At 36.5% G+C, this 20225-nt stretch overlaps 1 protein-coding gene across 6 annotated transcripts in view; it reads right to left on the bottom strand.

Moving 5' to 3' along the window:
- COBL (cordon-bleu WH2 repeat protein) overlaps positions 1-20225 on the bottom strand; it is a 145561-nt gene that overhangs the window by 61050 nt on the left and 64286 nt on the right. For all 6 annotated transcript variants that reach the window (XM_072329895.1, XM_072329899.1, XM_072329900.1 and 3 more), the window contains one exon: positions 10043-10237. In XM_072329895.1, the coding sequence (XP_072185996.1) occupies positions 10043-10237 (195 nt within the window). The remainder of the gene's footprint in view (positions 1-10042; positions 10238-20225) is intronic.

Here is a 20225-nt window from a genome sequence, read left to right as displayed (position 1 = left end):
TTACAAAGACCACTGTTTCTATAAAACTTAATTTTGTATGTAATCACAGAATTTCATGTCTATGAAGGGAAACAGTTTATAAATGTATTTTTCAACATAAGGCAATTAGCTTAAAATCATTAAAAAATACCCCATCCTCATACGCTCATCTTAAATAAAGAAATACTGTCTAATCCGTTAGGGAAAACTGGATAGATCCAGGAAAGCAGAATGCCATAAGAGATCTATCTTACTTGTCACCCTTTGGAAGGCAAGAATATCATCAATTGCTAAGCAAAACAATAACTTCACATCACAAGGCAGAAGTGTACTAATAACCCACTTCTCAAAGAAGCTGTTATGTAGACATCAAGCACTGAAACACAAAAGAAAGCACATCAAGCATCTCTAACAGAAACAGTTTATCTGCTTTTTGCTTTAAAACAAAAACTACCCTAACAAGAAAAAAGAAGTTTTATACTGAGTGACGATGATAACTGGACTTAATAGCAACATCTGTGAGATGTGAGCTGAGAATAGTGGCACACCTGTAGCATAGAGCTACAAGTGTAGTTTCTGGGGAGGAGAAATGAAGGTGAAAAACATTCCAACTACTCACTCATCCACTTTTGTCTCATCTTCTTCTTTATATCAATAAACATATTTGACATTGATCTTTAAGGTGCCGATTTCACATGGAATGAAATCTAATCTTTCACGGTTCTGGATTTCACCAGGTACAGTACAAAGCTAAAACACCTATACCAGGCAAGTTGCTTTAGGGATCACCTTGGAAAATTATTATTGCTCCTATCATTTACTGGCATAACTAAAGACCTAATTCTGCAAATGCAGAGTTTCACTCTTGAAGACCACAAAACAAAGAACAAAGACTAGGAATTGGAATAATAAACATCTGTTTCTGTATTTAACAAGCGACATGCTACCTGGTAATAAAAAAAGCAGTGATAAGACGATCTAGTGATTTCAGTGCAAACATTATCAATGACCTTTCCAGATTGCTACCACATTACATGAACCAAATATTCATGTTAGAACCTCTTTAATTTTCTCCTAAAAGAGCTGCACTGGATTAGATTAAGGTTCTGTTCATGCTGTAACAAATACCTTCAAGAGAGCAGGAAAAAAGAGAAGATATGTTCATTCCTACTGATGTTTTATAGTCACCAGCCTCTCTAGCTAGTTATCTCCTGGTGTGATTTCTATTTAAAAATTCTGAACAGATTTTTCATTCTTGCAGGATTTCATTAGCTTCATTCTGGGTCCACATAAACTCTTCGCACTCACAGCAACCCTTGGCAAGGAGTTCTACTATGAGCATGAACAACCATATTCTTTGGTTTTACACGTTTTGCCTTCTATCAGCTTCAAATGGTGCCCACCTGCTCTTCTAATTGCTGGTTGAATAGCTGAACAGTCAAATTTCTATTCATAGTCTTCATACCACTCTTGCAAAACAAAGAAACTGCTTACTTAAGTTGCACAACTGTTCTTGTATTAATCTAGTCCACAGCTTTTGTCACAATGCCCTTCCAGAAAGCCTTCTATTCTGTCTGGGAGGGAGAAATACTGGTATTCAAGATGGCACAAAAAAGATCACAATAGAGTAGAATAACAACTTTTTTAATCTTCTTTTTCTCTCCTAAAATACTCATTGCTATTGAGTTCTGAGGTGACATTTTCACAGAACTATGCTTTATTAAGCTAAGATCTTCCTAATTGGTTGCTGCCATACAAGAGACCACTACTTTACAAGGTACTGGGGAAAATCAGTATTTTTTCTCTCACAACACATCTTTGTAAAGAATTTAATTATCTCATTGAGTAAAGGAAAAAAAAAAAAAAAAAAAAAAAAAAAAAAAAAAAAAAAAGAACCAGCAATCACTCCCATGAACTCTCAAAATCAACAGAAATGCATAAATGAAGTTAATAAGCTCCTAAATAAAATTTCAGACAGGATGATTGAAATAAAAGTCCCAAAGCAAAAGGGATTGGGCAAAAGCCCAATGAAAAGTTTCATAATCACCATACAATATTTGCAGCCTACAACATTCACAATAGTGTTTTCTACATGAATTTATTGTGAAATACAGAGAAACACATAGTTCGCTCTGAAAGTAATTCCTCCTACTTATTTCCAAGGAAACTACAACAGATACAAAGAGTGTAATAACACCGATAGAGCAAACTGTCTGCTACAAAACAGTTTTTCAATATAGTCACCACCATTAACTATGCATTTTTGCCAGCAACAAGAGCCTGGATGCCACACTTGTAAAAACCTGCACTAACGAAAGTGACCCACTGTTTCACAGCTGCTAGGACTTCACAGTTGCTAGGACTGCCCATGCAGTCCATCTCTCATCAGCCCAAACAGATGGAAGTTGGAAGGCACTAAATCTAGACTAATGAGCTTGTGGCAATATGCTCCATGGTCTCTGAACTGTTATGGAGCCTGGTATTACCATTTTGCATGAGCAAGTTTTGTCTTCTCAGGCCTGACTCTATAATTTCAAGCCTTCAGCTTAGTCAGCATTGTGATGTAGCAGAGCTGATGGTTTGTTTGTCTGTCAGGAAATCTACAAGGATCACCTCTTTCCTATTCCAAATGACAATGCACATCACTGTACCCACTGAGGGCCGCATCTCTATCTTTTTCTTCAATGCAGAATTCACGTCTCCACACCTTGGACTGCAATTATGACTCTCACTTGTAGTGGTGACATCATGTTTTGGTAATAACGTGATCCTGGAAGCTGTCAACTTTAGCCTCACACTGCTCCAACAGGTCCTGACAAACTTGTATACGGAGCTCTTACAGTTCCTGTGTGAGCATTCTTGAAACCCATCTGGCACTAAATTTGCGATATTCTAACATAGCAACTTTTGTTTCCAATGCACTGAAGCCAGTATTCAGTTCTGTACAGTTTCCTAGTCATAATCTGCTGATCCATGCAGATGAGCTATTTGAGATGCTCTTCATTTTATGGTGTGACAATGAGGTTTGTCTTTCAAGTCACTGATGCGACTTCTGAAATGCACTATCCATCAAAGTCAGTGACACACCTTTGCTTCATACATACATCCACACCAGATGACATATGTCAGACTGCCCCTGACATAGAGTTAGGTTTATTTTTGAACTATAAAAGGTCATTTATACATCCCTGACTACCTGTTTACTATTTAACACACAGAGAAAGTGTTTTTTTATGCATGCTTACATAACTTGGGCATCTAAACACTGTTTCTGAGAAAAAAACATCTTCAAGGAAAATTCGATATCCTAGTCTTCACCACAGAATACTGCTGAGAAACCCCACAAACTGCCTAAGGGTTCTAACATGGTGGCCAGCAACATCAGTGACACTTATTATTTAGTGCTCTTGATGTCCTCAGTCAATAAAGACTATGGATCTTTAAAAATAACATGCACCATTCACATATCAGGTCTTCTTAATGCACAAAAAGAACACCAAAGTAGAAGAAATGAAGACAGTAAAAAAGAGGTACAAATCCAGTTATTAAATTTCTTCTCATCAACAATTAATAAATAAAGCAAATGGTCTCCTTCCTCTTTGGAACGAACCTTGCTTTCATATCTGCAGAGAACTTAATGAAAACTGACAAACGATCTACAAGATGTAATATTTTGTAGAGCTAAAGGACACATTTTGAAAAACAGATTTTTTCCTAGTGTAGAAACTGATTCACTGCATCCTTCCTCAGAACATGTAAAATGTATCTGTTATTCTCACTGGAGACTTCTGGATGCCCCATAGAAGAAAAAAAAAAAAAAAAAAAAAGAAAACAGAAAAAATAACCACATTCACAGAACACTTAAGGGGAAAGGAAATGTGTCATAAGAGAAAGGTTGCAAAGACCTCACCCAGAAGACCTCTGAGTCAAAAGAAACCTCCCTTCCTCTCTGAAAGATGATTAAAAAATCCCATACACTCATATCTTGTTGACTTCTAGCAGACATTTTTGGCTTAGGTGTAACCTATGGAAGGGAGATAACTGATCGGGGTCCATCCACCCTCTTGTTAAATAATAGGTTCCTTAATAACAGAGAATACAACTGTCACATAGCCTCTATTGTGAACTGCTCATTACCGTTATCTTCAGGTAGAAATACAGAAAAAAGTGTAATTCAAAAGGGACAAAAATACCTACAGCAGAATGGTACTCTGCTGTAATAATAATAATAAAAAAAACCAAACCCAAACCCTTTTCTTCCCACTGTTACCTCCATGTAGTTATTACTATAATCACTTGTGCAAAAATAGGACCGGCCACCTTGGTAAATCTAAACAGATTTGAGCCTCTTCCTCTCAGAACACAGGGCTCTAGTTGGAGACAAGTTTTCTCACTAATGAATGGGAGCAGATGCAGAAACAAATCTGCACTGGTTGTTTTTGTTCAGTTGTTGTGAAGCTGAAGGACAGTTGCAATTGCAATGCCTTTTAGAGAAAAAGACACAAACAGGCTACTTGCTAAGCACTTAGTTGCCTCTCCAGAAGTGAGGCCCACTGCAGGAATATTATTGCTAATTTAAATGTCAAACTGATTCGAAGTACTCAGGGACAAAGCAGATTCAAGAAACGTTAACTCATGCAGCAGAGAGATGGAGAGCTCTACTGATGGCCCCTTTAATGACACAGCTGTGTATACTACAAATATACCTCACTCTGCACTGTCCTACAGTGTCTGTATCCATTGCTTTAGGGTCTAATTTGAAGCCACATGGAAGTGTATTATTTTGAAAACCTGACTTGAATAGTAGTAGCAGTGTGATTTCATACCAATCAAGATTATCCCCAAGGTCATCAAGCCAAAAATCTGTGCCCTTAGATTATAAAGAAGTGAGGAGGAAGAGTGGTCACCACACCATGGAAATGAGCAAAGAAAGATGTCTGAAAAAAAAATGAGAGTATGCTGGGGAGGAACATGAGTGGAAGGAGTGTTTACTTTGCTCAGATGTTTATATTTACAATCTCAATTCAAATAGCTTTTGCAACAGAAGGCGGCATAGTGAAAAATAACATGACATTAAAATCCCAATGGACAGATAATGAGTTGCTGAGCAACCGGACTTAACTTCTGACATCTTAGAAGTAAAAAACATCAAGCTACAAACTCAGCTTCCTAATAATGAACAGCAGAGAACTGTTTCTAAAATCTTGGCCACTATTCTAAAATGTATTTTACTTCTAAGAAAGATAATGAGTCATCCTTGCAAGTGGCTTCCAAGTTCATGACTGTAGTATACACACATATATGGGAAATCTGACAACTAAAAATTCAAGGACTGAGTCTGGAAATCCAGATGAGTTTATGGTTTAATAATTATTTGAACAAATGCTGTATGTTAATTATTATTTCAGTATAATTTCATTCATAGGCTTCCTTCAATACCTTTCCTTTACTTTACTTTCACTACTCAAACATTCTGTGGCTCTCTATGTCAGAAAAAAACCTCAGGTATGTTTTCTCGACACACTGTACCCATGCGATTTAAATTATTACAGGGTTGTCTGCAGATAGACATAAATTCAATGGTTTTCAACAGGTCATTTCATTAGAGTATCTCATCCTTTTGACACGTTCCTAATATCCTCAATAAATCAGAAGGTATGCACCATTCAATAAGTGAAGTATTCCATTTACACTGGCTTGGATGAGCAGTAATCTTAACACAGCTTCTCCTATGAGAAAGGCATCACTACCAAAGTCATGAAAATGCTTCTCAAGGCCTAACCTAGGGGCCTGCTAGTTCACTGGCCCTCCTTCTGTTGAGTGCTGCTGGAATCAGAACTATTGCAGGTGCAAGATGGGCTGGAGCAGTGGAACACATGCTGTGCAAGGCAGATGCCACCCACAAAAGTACAGGATACTCCAATAAATAAATAAAAACCAACAACAAAACACAGTTATGTGATGGCCAGTAGAAATTTTTAAGGAAGATGGTAAAAACAGCTGATTTGTTGAAGAGGTCTACTCACATAAATTAAAGGCTTTCTCAAGGCATGGGTGGCAGGTTTTGCTCTATCTGCCTTCAGTTCATTTTGACCAATTTTATGCCTAGGCAGAGAGAACAAAACCTGCCATCCATGCCTTGAGAAAGCCAGCTCAATTTCAGTTTGAAATTAAAAATTACAAAACAAATGTTAGAATACTTGTGCTTGTCATACAATCCCACTCTTCACGCAGTACAGGAATTTGGCTAATAACAAAACCTGTATGCCTTATATCTACATATAATACGAAAGGCTTCTGATTTTGAAAATCCCAGCAGCTGAAACAGCACATGGCTCATTTATCACAGTCCACAAATTGTGTTTTTTGGCTTCTGCAAGTTGACATTAAAGCTATTAAAAAGATGGAGGCATTGAAGAGTCCTCTTCTAATTCTGAAGTTGTCTCCAAAAAGCCTCATGATTTTGCTCAGAATAAACCACTCCATTTCATAGAAAAGGCTCTTACAGAAAGCCCCTCGGGCCTTATTTATCATCTCCTTTCAGTCCAACTTCTTCACTTCATAGACATTAAAAAAGGTAATTATTCCCATAAACTTTTTTGCCAGTGTATAATTCTCTTCATCTCCAAAAGATTTAAATACTCAGCTGTACGATTCTTCCAAGAAATGGCCTGAACTACACTTTTTTCTCTTTTTAAGTGAGGTCACTGAATAAGATGTCCTTAATTCTGTCAGACATCATGTACAGCTTCTCTCCATGTGCTTTACAACGCTCTACTCATACAAATTTTCTCTCAAATATTTTGTCTAAATGGCATGTGCTTTTTGTGATGATGACTTATTTTATACTCTGCCTACCACAAAGTGACCCCAGGTTTTGCTAGCACATCTTTGGAAATGCTGCGACAGTGAACAGAGAACGTTTGTAAAGTAGTTTGATCTTCTGTTCACCTCCATACACTGTATTACTCTACATATCCGAACAGCATATGCTCCAAGTTGCAACTTAACCAAGGAAAGAATCTCCTTGTTCCTATGAGAAAGTCATCTTACTTTTTGGATTTCCTATTGGATATCTTACCATACCTTGATCTTTCAAAAAACACTTTTTCATGTGGCTTCCCACTATTCTAAACTGCATCACTCTGGGGATGTTTACAAAAAGGGGGAAAGTAGTTTCCTATGAATAAATCTATGTACTCCTTTCTTTGCCTTTGCCTTCCCATGCCAAATACTTGGTACGTGCTCAGCACACTCTGAAACATTGTTCAATTGTCACCTAAAAAGAAATGAATACTTGCTAGAAGAGATTTAAAACAGTTACAAAGGAAACACTACCTTACAACAGACACATCAGTGTGTCTAAACATGGAATAGCAAAACTAATGATGCTACGCTATACGGTAATTAGAGTTACTGCAGGGGTCTTACCCAGAAGGAGGTAAATTACCGTAAGCCACACAGAAAGAAAACTTGCACTATAGTATGGTTATATGCAGCGACTCACCTACTCAGAAAAATGAGAAGAGAAAATCTAAATTTAAAAGCCTAAACATCTCTGATCCCTTCATACTCGTTGAAATTTCTGGTTATAATTACTAGGCAGGGAGATGAGATGTATGCTCCTAAAGCAACATTACACTGTAAAGAAAATGGAATGACCTATTAGAGTTAAACAATGGGTTAAAAATAATGTGCTTGTTGGGTTGGAAAGTCAAACTGTGTGTCTCCATAACAGCTACAGTATTTGCTTTTCTATACAGCCTTATGGAAGGAGAAAGTTTGAAAAGAGAAATGCTTCTGAAAGTTCAGAACACCACGGTTTTCATTTTCTATTAATGTGCTAGTTTATTTCCAGTGAAACATGTTCCCCCTTCGCAGGATCTTCCTGTTAGTAACAGTTGCACATAAATAAAGTTTTCTAAACAAACATCTTATCTTTTTATGGAAGGAAGTCCATTAATAAGGAATTGACGTCCTTCCCTGAAAAAAAAAAAAAGAAAGATCAGTGCTAATTCTTTCCCATAAACTAAAGAAATAAACTTACACCCTGAGCTTTTTTACTTCATTTTCACAGCAAACTGGATAGTCTGAATGCACAGAACTGTTTGGGCTTTCATATAAATGATATTTATGTTGCTACCTTGTCAAATAACTCATAATTATTCTCCTCCCTCAGTTTTTAATTGTTTCATGGAACCTGTACTCCATTTCAATTGTACTCCACACGTTCTTGCTTGAACTACACAGAAGCCTGTGAACCACTTTCAATCGAGAAACTTCAGAGCACAAATCCAGTTTACTATTCTGACATAGGCAATTGTTTCCATAAAGATGTCCTTTACCCCCAAAAATGCAGGCAAACTAACTCTAGAAATCGTGTTACACTTTTTACGCTATTCACTGGCTTTGTTGGCTTGACAAGACACTTGTAATGCCACAAATTCTCAGTGGAATATCTTCTGATGCAAACTTCACCTCTTTTCCTTCAGACTATAAGAATTTGAAATTGACACTACTGCATGCTACTTTTGACAAATACTTTTTTTTTCCAAATGGCTTCAAAAGTCCAACACTTTTATCTATCTACAACAATGCTGAAAATACATGTCAGTATTAAAAAGAGATTAGCTTCTCACTGGTTTTGTGCAAAAGAATGTAAAATGTCAGTGCCACACTACATGCAAATAAGCCTTAGAGAATGCCCAAGTAATGTGATTACTTTAAATTTTATAGGTGTTTTAAGTGCCATAACATTTTCATACAAAAAACACCTATCTGTCTTGAACACAGTGAACACTTAAATCCAGGGGACAAGAAACCTCGTCTCAGCAACTACAATAGAAATCTCAAAAGAAAAAAGAAGAAAAAAAGAAACTTATAAAAAGAAAGTGCACCAAAAGTTGCAAGATAGTATAATTGTTTCTCTTGAGCTATGTCTGCAAAAGGAGTATTCTATCAACACCACCTATGAATATTTTGAAAGATGAAGCATTTTCCTGTCCTAGCAATCATGCTTTTGCCTAACATAAGCATTGGAAAATAAGATCCCATGATCCTTTACCAAGTTAACTTTGCTTACACAATGATTCATTACAGAAGGCACTCAAGGTGCGTCTAACACAAGTAAATAGAAGACTGGCAGAGTAAAACTGAGCACTAGACTCCTCCTCACCAACTGCAATGAATTTAAGGATTCCTTCCTGACTCCATTTTAGACTAACAGTTCACTTTCCAAAGATAAAACTGCTACAGATAAGACAAACCCAAAGCAGACAAAGCCAGTCCCACTACAAGACCTTGAAGGTATGGGCTCCTTGTATTCTGATTTAGCATCCACATGTAGACTTTATAGTTCATATTTAGAATGTATTTATTGATGGTGGATGCAAAAATCTTAATGTGCTTTTGAACGTTCAATAAGTCCTTTACACTTAACTCCTCTCTTTTCAAAGGGTTAAGATGTCAGAAAGGTTTTTCTCCTCAGTTTCTATTTAATAAAGGCTGATTACGTCACGGAACAGTGATCCCTTTTAAAACAGAGCATTGTTTTAACAGATCACAGGGAACAATTACGAAAACAGGGTAGATCTTCTGGTATCCAGCACACGAAACAAGGATGCAGGCAACATCTTGACAAGTATCTGAAGAAAAAGTATATTCATAGAATCATAGAATATTGAGGATTTTCATTAGAATGCTCATCTAATTTCCTAGACTATCCTGGCCAATAATGGTATCTAGCTGCTCTATATAGTCACCAGCTTTCCTATCCCTATTTTTAGTTCTCTCTCCTTCTTTCAGTGTAATAATGCTTCACAAAACTTTTCCCATTCAGAAAAATTCTTTATGGAGGAAAGCCTGGGGCAGTCTCAAGAAAGTCCAGTAAATATGTACAAAACTCCAAGACTTTTAATGATTTCATTTTGTAAGATCAATATTTTTGGTGTGCAGTACTTAGTGGTTAGTCAAAACGTCTGTGAATGACTTCAGCTGTGATGAATGGACTGATGGTAGCCAGCATATTCAGAAAAGAAAGCCATTTCTGTAGGGTCACTGTTACCTGTATTGTTGTCTTCTCCTGTCCACTCATCTCCATATTCTGCAACGGGGGTGCCAAAACTGGTGGAGGAGGTGCTCTGCGCTTTTTCACTTCTGGGTTTGCTGTCATTCCTGAGATATTACCAAGGGACAGTGAGGGACCCAAGGTACTGGAACGGGAATTCACCGAAGGGGAGTTTGGTGCTGTGGAAAAACCCTGTAAATGGATTAACATTTTGGATTAACATCACTTTTTAAAAACAATGGGAGAGAAATAAGAAAAACAAGACACATCTGGTTACCGTTTAAACAATGATATAAATAGTCATGTATGTTCATCTGCCAAACTTGCTGAATTGCAAACTGTAACTTTTGGACACTTCTAAAGGTCAACGGGAACAAAGCCTACAAGCAGTATGAATGTCAGAAAGCACTACAAGCATCTACTGCAATGTAATGTTACAGTTGACGGGAACGCTGCCTCTGCTATTTAAAATGTACCATGTAGATATGGCACATTTTCAGTTGTATTTGAATTACAAGTAACACATATTTCTGAAAGCAACCTTTACCCTTAATTGAGAACACTATTAATTATATGCTGCCTGTACCCCAGGCTTTTATTACTAGTTCTCCACAGATTTACATAAGAGAAACTCTGCTACCATAAAACTATTTTCAATTTATATGCATAATCAAGTGTAAACATTTACGATCTACTAACACCAATCAATGAATATGCTCAAAAGAAGTCCCCCTAACAGGCGCCATATTCCATTTAAACAGGCTCAGAAGAGAAGTAGAAACTATTTCAGTAATTCCTTTATGTTAAAAATTACTTCAGTTCTCATTCAAAACTCATTAAAATCAAGAGAATAATTTTCACTGACTTCTGACCAAGACCTTTATATATCATTATATTAGTATTCATTCAGAAATACGTACAACCATACAGTAGTAAGTCTACTTATAGGAGACGACTTAGAAATTGAGACTGAAAGAAAACATTGGTTTTTATTTTAGTTTTACACTTTTACCCAACTTTAAAATCATATTTCTGAACTTGCTAATTAAGATCTTTCAAATGTTTCTCTCAAAACCTGTTAGTCATTTTTTGCTACATTTATTAGGAGAAGCTTCCATACTAAGTAGAAGATTACTTTTCAGTTTACTTATGAGATAGTTCTGAAAAATGGCTTCTGAGAACCATTACTAATATCAACCCACTATAAGCTGTAGTAGGATACCTAATCTGGAGAGGAAGGTTGATGACCATGGTTGATAATGCTGTTCTCATCAGAACATGGTACTGCATGTGCAAAACTCCCCGCTCAGTACATAAAGCTTCTGGATGGAGTTTTGACCAAGACCACAGAATGCATACTGGCATTAAACTACAAATCACCAGAAATCTCATCACTGTCCAAACAGAAGAGGTAGCTCTTTGAACCAAAGTTCTAGTCCAGGAAGGACTGGAAAGTGTTCTGCATCTATTGCTTTATTATTGTGGTGAACATTTGTGATTTCTGGAGGACTGTAACTGGCAAGGAACTTGTTCACAACATTGTATGATGATTTCTTTCTACAGATGTCAACAGTGATCTTAGCTAGAAGGTAGAAACACGGGGCAACAAACTCAAAAATACAATTCATTTAATTTTATTATTTTTGAGGAAACACTTATGAAGCATATGAAGCTAAACAAAAATAAAATATAGCAATTAAAAAATAAACACAAACAACAGAGATTCCTGACCACCTAGAAGGTTTCAGTGTTTTGCAGATTCCTATGAAAGCAACTGAAAGTGGTAATGCAGGTAGCAAACTCATTTGCATCCTATCCTGCATTTACCATGGATGTGACTTACATGTAAGATCTGGACTTTTATCTTTTACTTTACACACTGCACAGACTTCATGCCAGAATAGCACATTTAGCACAAACAGTGCACGGTACCAGACTGCTCTGATCAACTAAAGTTTTATTACAGAATTAAAGCAGTATTTGCCATGTCTTTTTCATCACTATTCTCTAAATTTACTACAATCCATTGTTCCTAACCAAAAGAAAACAAAAAAGCTCAAAGGGTGAGGTGAGGTTTGAAAGACTGGGTCAGATCTCATAAGGAAATACACTCTTTTCATGGACCTATATGTCAGACAGTGGGGAAAATAACAATTTCATCTAAACCAACAAGGTTTTAAGCTCATCTCAGAGTATACTGCACTGGGTTCTATAAAATAAACCTTTATTTTCTCCTAAAGAAATGACTGGGTTCACTGGGTGAAATAAACATTAGTCTCCATTTCCCACGTACTTACAGAATCACCCTAAAGTCTATTCTACAGGCTATGATTTTGTGACTGTTTTAATTCGTTGGTTCCATTCACTACATCAGAAAAATGAGAAATGTTGTTTACATATTTAGAGATACATAAAAACAACAAACAGCTTCTCTCCCAGCATTAAAAGTACAGGTTACTGATAAGAACACAGGATGTATAATAGGTGGAGGGAAAACCAAGCTCATGCATTGCAGCCAATATAGCTGTACAAAGAAGTAAGCCCTTATCATCTGCTTCACTTGACAGCAACATGTTGTGGAAATGTTCTGCTCAGAATCAAATTCAGTTTCTGCAAACTGAGTGTTTTGTAACTACACTGCGGGACAAAAAAGAAAACGGGGGAAAAAAAAAAAAAAGGTCACGGGATTATGTAAAGAGTTTTCAAAACAGCTCAACTTGTAAAGCCTAGTAATTACGCCAGCGTTACAGCACTTTGCTAGCAGTTCCAACGATTAAGTAATGCAAACCAGCAAGAAAAAAGTTTCCTCTGTTTTTTTTTTTTTTTTTTTTTTTTTTTTTAAAATCATTATTATATTTTTAATTAAGCTGAAGAAAACCCATCATAGACACAGTTGCACCAGTACAGGTCCCCAGTGAATCTGGATCCTAGCTGAGCAAGAGTCTTGAACAGCTCCTATAGTACAACCACAGACAAAAGCTCATTTCAGTTCCATACAATGAATGTTAGAAGGAAGCAAGAAAGAGTTTGCAGAACCTACTATACAGCACCATCAGACTTCACATACACACTGTTTAGTGTTGTATTTGCCATCTAATTTCTTTCCTGCTCCTTAAACTCCTGAAATATAAGGGGGTCCTTTTTTCTTAACGTACCTGACTCTTTGAGGATAAATAGTTTATTGTCAAAGTGTTATCTCACTTCTTGAATTTAGCTTTCAAAGACCTTTTGGATGGCCAGAGGACAGTTTAAAAACACAGGCACATAAAGGCTCTGGGTAATTTGGTGGTTCAGGCATACCACTCCCATTTTCAGAAGAAGTCAACAAGACTAAGAAATTCCACAGCCCATGGAACTCAACTCAAACATTGCAAAATGCCTTCCCAAATGATGTTCGTTTTAAGGATGAATTTAAGCTCTAATGTCTCACAGTTATTTAGGAAAATTTTAGTGATCATAATAATAAAATAATGTGAGATTAATCGACTAAAATCTACTAAATTGTAAACTGCGCTGTTATGAGAATCCCATTTTACAAAAAAGATAACTATAAAAGTGGAAGTGAGTTTCTGTTTGCTTTCTAAAGACATCCTTGATACACAGCTCTCTGACCCAAAGACCTGTTAGTAGCATTTCCTTGATTTTCTGATGACACTAAGTGGCATTTAAAGGTCAGCAAGGAAGAGGCTGCAGCTTGCCTGTGAGAGTGATCTGACTTCCCGTTCCCCGTCCACACCGGACAATAAAAATTTTTCAAAATGTCAAGTTCCTTTCTTGTGAGGCCTTTCTTCCACAGCTCTTTGCCAAAACTCACATATTTGAGCTCACAGTTCTGTTATGCAACTTCCTTCTGAGGAGTTTTTAAATCAAAGGTAATCAATTGGGTTGTTTTTTTTTTTTAGCACTCAACGCACCAGATGCATCAGCAGAAAGTACTTGTTCGGGATTTTCTCAGAAAACAAGAGAGACAAAATAAAGTATCATAAAAGAAATCATTTTGCTTGAAAGTGTAACGTGGGTAGATGGGAAAAGTAAGCTCTAGAGCAGGCATGCAAGTCCAGTTACACAGTGACAACAAAAGCAGTCATACCTGCTGGAAATTTATACTCCATTAATATTGATTTGCTGAATGACACTGCAACTGGCTACAACTGGCCACTTAAAACACCAGACATGCTAAGTCAGATCTACTGCACACATTAAAAGTCCAAGGCTGCTTGCCCTGAAATGACAGTGAAATTCTTTATGCTAGCATTAAATTTGACAACACCAAAATTGAATCCAAGCTCCTGCTTCAAAACGAAAGCAAACTACTGTGATCACAAGATTGCTTGGGACCATGTTTTGCTTTGTTTTTTGTTTGTTTCTTAAATAAACTGTGACTTCTCAAATCTTCCTTTTTAACTGTCCACAGTTTGTTTTTTGTGTTCTGTGATGCACTTGTGACTATGACTATAGTATCTGCATACAACCTGCAGCCAGAAAGAAAAAAAATACATGCTTCCTTGCTCCAAAACTTCTTAAAAACACACTTCTATGCAATTTACTCCTGTTGGTTTATTGTTTCATCCCCTGTTCACGCTGGAAGGAAATAATCTGGTCACTCATCACAGTACTAAGAGGCAACTACTCAGTTTCCATGGCAGAAACTTATGTGGGCAGTATCATGCTGTTTTTGTGCATCTGATGAAACTTTCAAGGTCTTTTTGTAAAATTTGAGTTATGTTTTGAAATCCGTACACCTCCCCTTTTCACTCTCATCTACGTCTGTTTTAGTATCGAGCTAGCAATTCTACATCCTATAGTCGGGGGTTAAGTGGTGGACGTAAGAACTCAAACAGCTTGAATCAGAAATGTCTGAAGATCTTCCCTGTCCTGTGCCTCCCAGCAGCTAAGTAGCATTACCTATCTGCCCCTGCAGAGGTTACTAAAATCTTCCTTTATCAGAAGTATACACTATTTGCAATTACTATTACTATCTTTATCATAATGTATGTTTTGTTCCTCGTAATTTAATTATAATTTCCCTTCCTAGAAATTTATTTGATTCTCTCCTGTCCTCACCTTGGAAAGGTCACTCAATATTGAATATCCCTGTGTTTCCAAAGGTAGAAGCATGTCCTCTATCTATCTAGACATTTCAGTCTCTGTAGTAACCTGCAAGCCTGCACCCTATGGGCCTTGCTGAATCAGAGCTGATGAATCCTGCTCCTAACAGGAAGAAAGGAAAACAGCATCAGTTCAGATCTCTCTGAGTTAACAAGTCAACTCCAATTCAGTAAAGTGAAAATGAACTTAATACAGACCTCAATTTATTTAGTTACTGTCACTGTGTGTCCTCTGAAGGATAAAAAATTGTTCAGTTGAAATTTAAAGCTAATTAGCCACAACTGAAAGAAACCTAGGTTGCTGAACATTCTTTTCTAAACAAATGTGACTGGTATAGGAAGTAGGTGAATGTTCAAAAAAGCAAGCTTCAGCCCATAACCATACAAGCTGATTATTTTCCACTTAGCATTCCATGTACAAAGTACTTTCTATCTTCCACCAGATTCTCAACTTCCAGAAATATAGCTAAAAATCTGTGAAATGTGAAGTTCCTGAAAGATATTTCAACACTGATATAAATCTAATGACATCCATGAAAGCCACAAGCTTCAGCATGCATGTGTTACTTGCATGCCCAATCTCATAAAATGCCACATCAAGATTAGGGTGACATACAGATAACAGAGAAACCAGACATGTTTACGCAGAAGCTTCCAGAACACATCAAATTCCATCACACCCTCACTGTGTTTTGTACTTGATACAATCAGGATAAACACTTTTTTTTTTCCTTCTGGATGATAGATGCATTTTAAGTAGCTCTAAAACATAAATATTCTTGGTTTTGGAGATGTAAATCCCAGTAAGACAACAAAACCCTCATTAAACATAGCACCGAAAATGCTTCTGCAGTGGATATTTTCTACAGCATGCAGTAGATTCATATAAACCTTACTGTTCGCCACCCTGGTGGGAGGTAGGACTGCAGGTTACAGACACACAATGAAGTGAATTTGCAAGTCAAGCTGAATCACCAATGAAGATCTGTGCTGCTAGCAGGTGCTTAGAGCAAGGTTTCCTTGCATTTCATAAGTGTGAAATGATGGATTTTGACTTTCAGAAGTGCATAGAAAGCTCTCTGTCTCATTTGTTATAACAGTGCCTATTTTTTTTTTTTTATTTTTTTTTTTTAATATTGCTCTATTGCTCTGGGAACATATCAGAATCTGTTTATATATAAAACGTACCCTTTCAGAGATGACTTACATCATCCAGGTTAGACTGCTAGAAACTTATGTTCCGTAAGTCCAACCCCTTAGTCACAGCATGCTGTCAAAATGTGTCAGCCTACAAAAAAAAAGACTGTATTTTGAAAATAGGTTTTTCATATCTGTCAAAAATATGAATATGTAAAGATGATATAGGGAAAAAGATTAAATACAAAATATTCTCACAAGGGAGCATCTAACTAAAGTGTCAGCAAATTTAGCTGTTCACATTATTAATTGTATTTTTGGATAGTTACATGAGTATGCACTAAATATCATGATCTAATATGCAGATCATGATCTGCAATGACAGATACATGACAAAAAGAAAAATGTTGTCATGTCCTATGCCAGTCACAAAAAAACCCAACAATAACAAAACAAAAACAAAATCAGAAGACAATAAAGAAAAAGGAACATTTATCTATTCGAGATGAAAAGTATCATCAGATGGAGATGAGAGACAGACTTGCAATGAGAGAAGTACAGGAAGTTCAATTAATTGTAATATACATAGGGAAAAATGTGGAAAACACTACATGTCTCTTCATATCCATACAAGTGGTACAAAAGAAGATAAGAAACAAGTACAAAAAAATATCAGAAGCGAGAACAGCAACAAAATGATGGTTCATTTAACAAAATGAAGCAAATATGTTCACCAAATTTGACCAGGGAGGTAGCCTTTGCAGAAATTCAAAGATGATAATCCAGAAAAAGGCAGAAGCAAAGCAGAAGACTGCAGTAAATACTATGATAAACTCAAGCACTTACACACAACAGAAACCACATTCTGCAAGAAAATGCAATGACTGTTTATATTCACTGGCAGAGTGAATGCTCAGTTGTTGGTGTGAAGATGGTGGGGGGAAAAGGTCACATGAACAGAACTCAAATTGGTAAAGATTCAGTAGTGAGAGGAATGGAGAAGGGGATGGAAATACAGATTTGTGAGCAAGTATTAACTATTTCTGTGGTAAAAAATAGATGCAAACAGGGACACACAGTGAAGCAGAATGGAAGAAAACAACCAAAGAAACATCTTAAAATCAACCAAGAGATGCCTAAAAACCAATGACAGACATAAAAGAAAATGGACTCTAACATCCAATTAAATCTCAGTATAGAAGAGAGACAAAGAAAATACCGTAGCAGAAGCAAAAAAAACCAAAAAACAGGAAAGAGCATAGAGCATTTACAGTCTGTTTACACTTGGCCATAAGAAGGCCATTAATAAATCTAGTGAGAACAATCTTGGAAGAATTAAGACAGAAAAAGCCAAATTTTTCTAAGTCTGAAAAGACTGCTTACTCCTTTTCACTTACACTTTTTGCATCATCTAAAAATAGATGAGCTCAAGCAGTGTAGCACAACCAAGCCAAAAACCCAAATATGTCTTTATTAAGGCTTTGGCAACAGACTTCAGGAAACGGAGTTCAAAAAGTCAAAGACCAACAACAGTAAGAAAGACATTTTCATAATTTCCACTGGTGTTAAGCATTCATCAATCATAAACAACCACAGAAAGGATCAGAGATCTTGAGCAAAATTAATTCATCACTGCAGTAAGAAGTGATTTTTCCTAGGCTTCATCATTCTTTTAAATCAATCAGCCAATATGCTCAGTCTATGGAAGACGTGAGTTGCTATACTTGTGATATATATATTTATGAAATTAAGAATACTTTATAAAACTACTAAGAAGAACTTCCACTGCAATAAATTCTTGTAACATACAGGAACTATCAGAAGAAATAACTTCTGGTTTTACCAAAAGTGTTTTTATTTAAGGTACATTGAAGTGTTCCCCCGCCTTTAAGTGAAAGTGGTGTCCTCCAGGAAATTTTCCAGAGACAAGAATATTAACTATCGATTCCCATCATTGTTCAGTGGCTGCTGAGCTTCTAGCACACACAACTTTTGGCCTGTGAGAATTTCATCTTGTGAAAACAGTACAGCTGTTGGTGAATGGAAAAAAAATAAAATATATATATATGTATATATATATACTTAAATTCAAAGGCGAATTTTCACTGAGATCTGCAGAAATTCTCTAAAGTCAAAAGAGCTGCTCTGTTTTACCCAAGCTCAGGGAACTGGCTTCCACTTCCAGTCCCTATAATCCAATTCCCACACAAATACTTGGTTAATTTAGAATGAAGTTGTGCAACTATTTTTCCCTTTGAAGTCTATGGTAACTGTATGTGTTTAGCTACATGGAGACAAATAAAATAGCCCAAATGTCAAAGCAAATTTTCAAGAAAGAAGCTTTCAGAGCTTTTAATGATAAAACTGCCAAAAAATATTTCTGAAAAATGATATAACCTCCGAAGATATTAAAACTGAAATTAGAGGAACAAAACAGCTTCAGAGCTCTGAAATTAGTGCAGATCATAAAACAAATGCTAATTACAGAGTCACAAAGAGGATTCAAGTCAACAGTCAGCAATTATAGTATTTTAATTACCCTTTTCAAATGACTATATGTGTGCCTATGTGTATATAACCCATGTGTTTATATACACGTAAATATATACATACATAGGTATGTACAGACATTTTATTGCTTGAATAAGCTCTTTTAGACATCTGTATACATGCTTATGTGTGCATGTACACATATGTGGACATAAAGAGCACAACATCCTGACTCTCATACCCTAAGTGGAAACCTAAACTGGTCTTCAAACTGTATCTACAGTTTCCATGCTAACCATGTCTGGCAACATAATGGCATCAAAGCAGACCAGCCCTTTAAGACAAAGACAAACAACAATGTACACACATTGTGCTCATAGCTTACTGCTCAGGTATTGATGGTAATGAATCATTTAGATTTATAACAGCTGATCATCATGATCAATAATGGTGGTCAGGAAACTGTGCAAAGGCGAGGAGAAGGTGTAGAGAAAACATTTTCTCGTTGGACAATGGATAAAGCACATCCAGGTGGATGTGTGCATCTGCCTTTTATTTCATAATGATAGAGACAAATACCTACAGAAGTTAAGCTTATTCAATTAGTGATTAAACATTTCAGTAGAAAATACATATAACTCTGAAAGTCACAAGAAAATTCATTTAAGGATCATAAGAGATGCAGGTCCCAAACTTCCTCTCTAACCAGAAGCGTTCTCCAGAGGCTATTTCCTTTGGAGAACAATCAATATGCTAAACATACTGGCAAAAATCATGCAAATTCACTAAGGGGGCAAATAAGAGCACTTGCTCTTTGAAATCCCCCCTGTGGCGCAGGGGGTAAAAGTGCCGCGCTGCTACACAGAGGGTCGAATCCCAGGGGTTGGACTCAATGATCTCTAAGGTCCCTTCCAACTCGCACGATACTGTGATACTGTGATACTATGAAAGAAACATGAACCAGATTCACCTTTGAATTTTCTGAAAATTCTATGCCAACATGACTTCAAATATCTTTTTTTTTTTTTTTTTTTTTTTTTTTTCTTAATGGAAGAAGTCATGATTAGAGTTTTAACTATTTGTCTATGTCAGCCCACTTTCTAAATAAAAGTCAAGCTGGAATACAGGCTATGGCAAAGTGACTGGAAGTACAGCTGTTCCAGATCTCAAGCTACTTTATCTTTTTCCACTTATCTACTTTATGTACCTCATTTCATATTTTTATTTTCCTCTGCAGTATACTATAGTCAATTGAGTTTCTCGAAGTCAAAAAATTCAGCATGATTTTCCTTAGGACACCAGTGTGTGATTTCTGATACTTGTACAAGACCAAATTTCACACTGCACATAGCTTTGTTTTGCATGTGGGATCTGTATGAAATTCTACAAGATCAGAACTTAAACAGCTTGAATCAGAAATGCTTGGAGATGTTCTCACTCTTGTG

The sequence above is a fragment of the Excalfactoria chinensis genome, chromosome 2, assembly GCF_039878825.1.
Source record: "Excalfactoria chinensis isolate bCotChi1 chromosome 2, bCotChi1.hap2, whole genome shotgun sequence".
Taxonomy (NCBI): domain Eukaryota; kingdom Metazoa; phylum Chordata; class Aves; order Galliformes; family Phasianidae; genus Excalfactoria; species Excalfactoria chinensis.
Note: the sequence above shows the minus strand (reverse complement) of the source record. Positions and strands in the feature narration are given on the sequence as shown.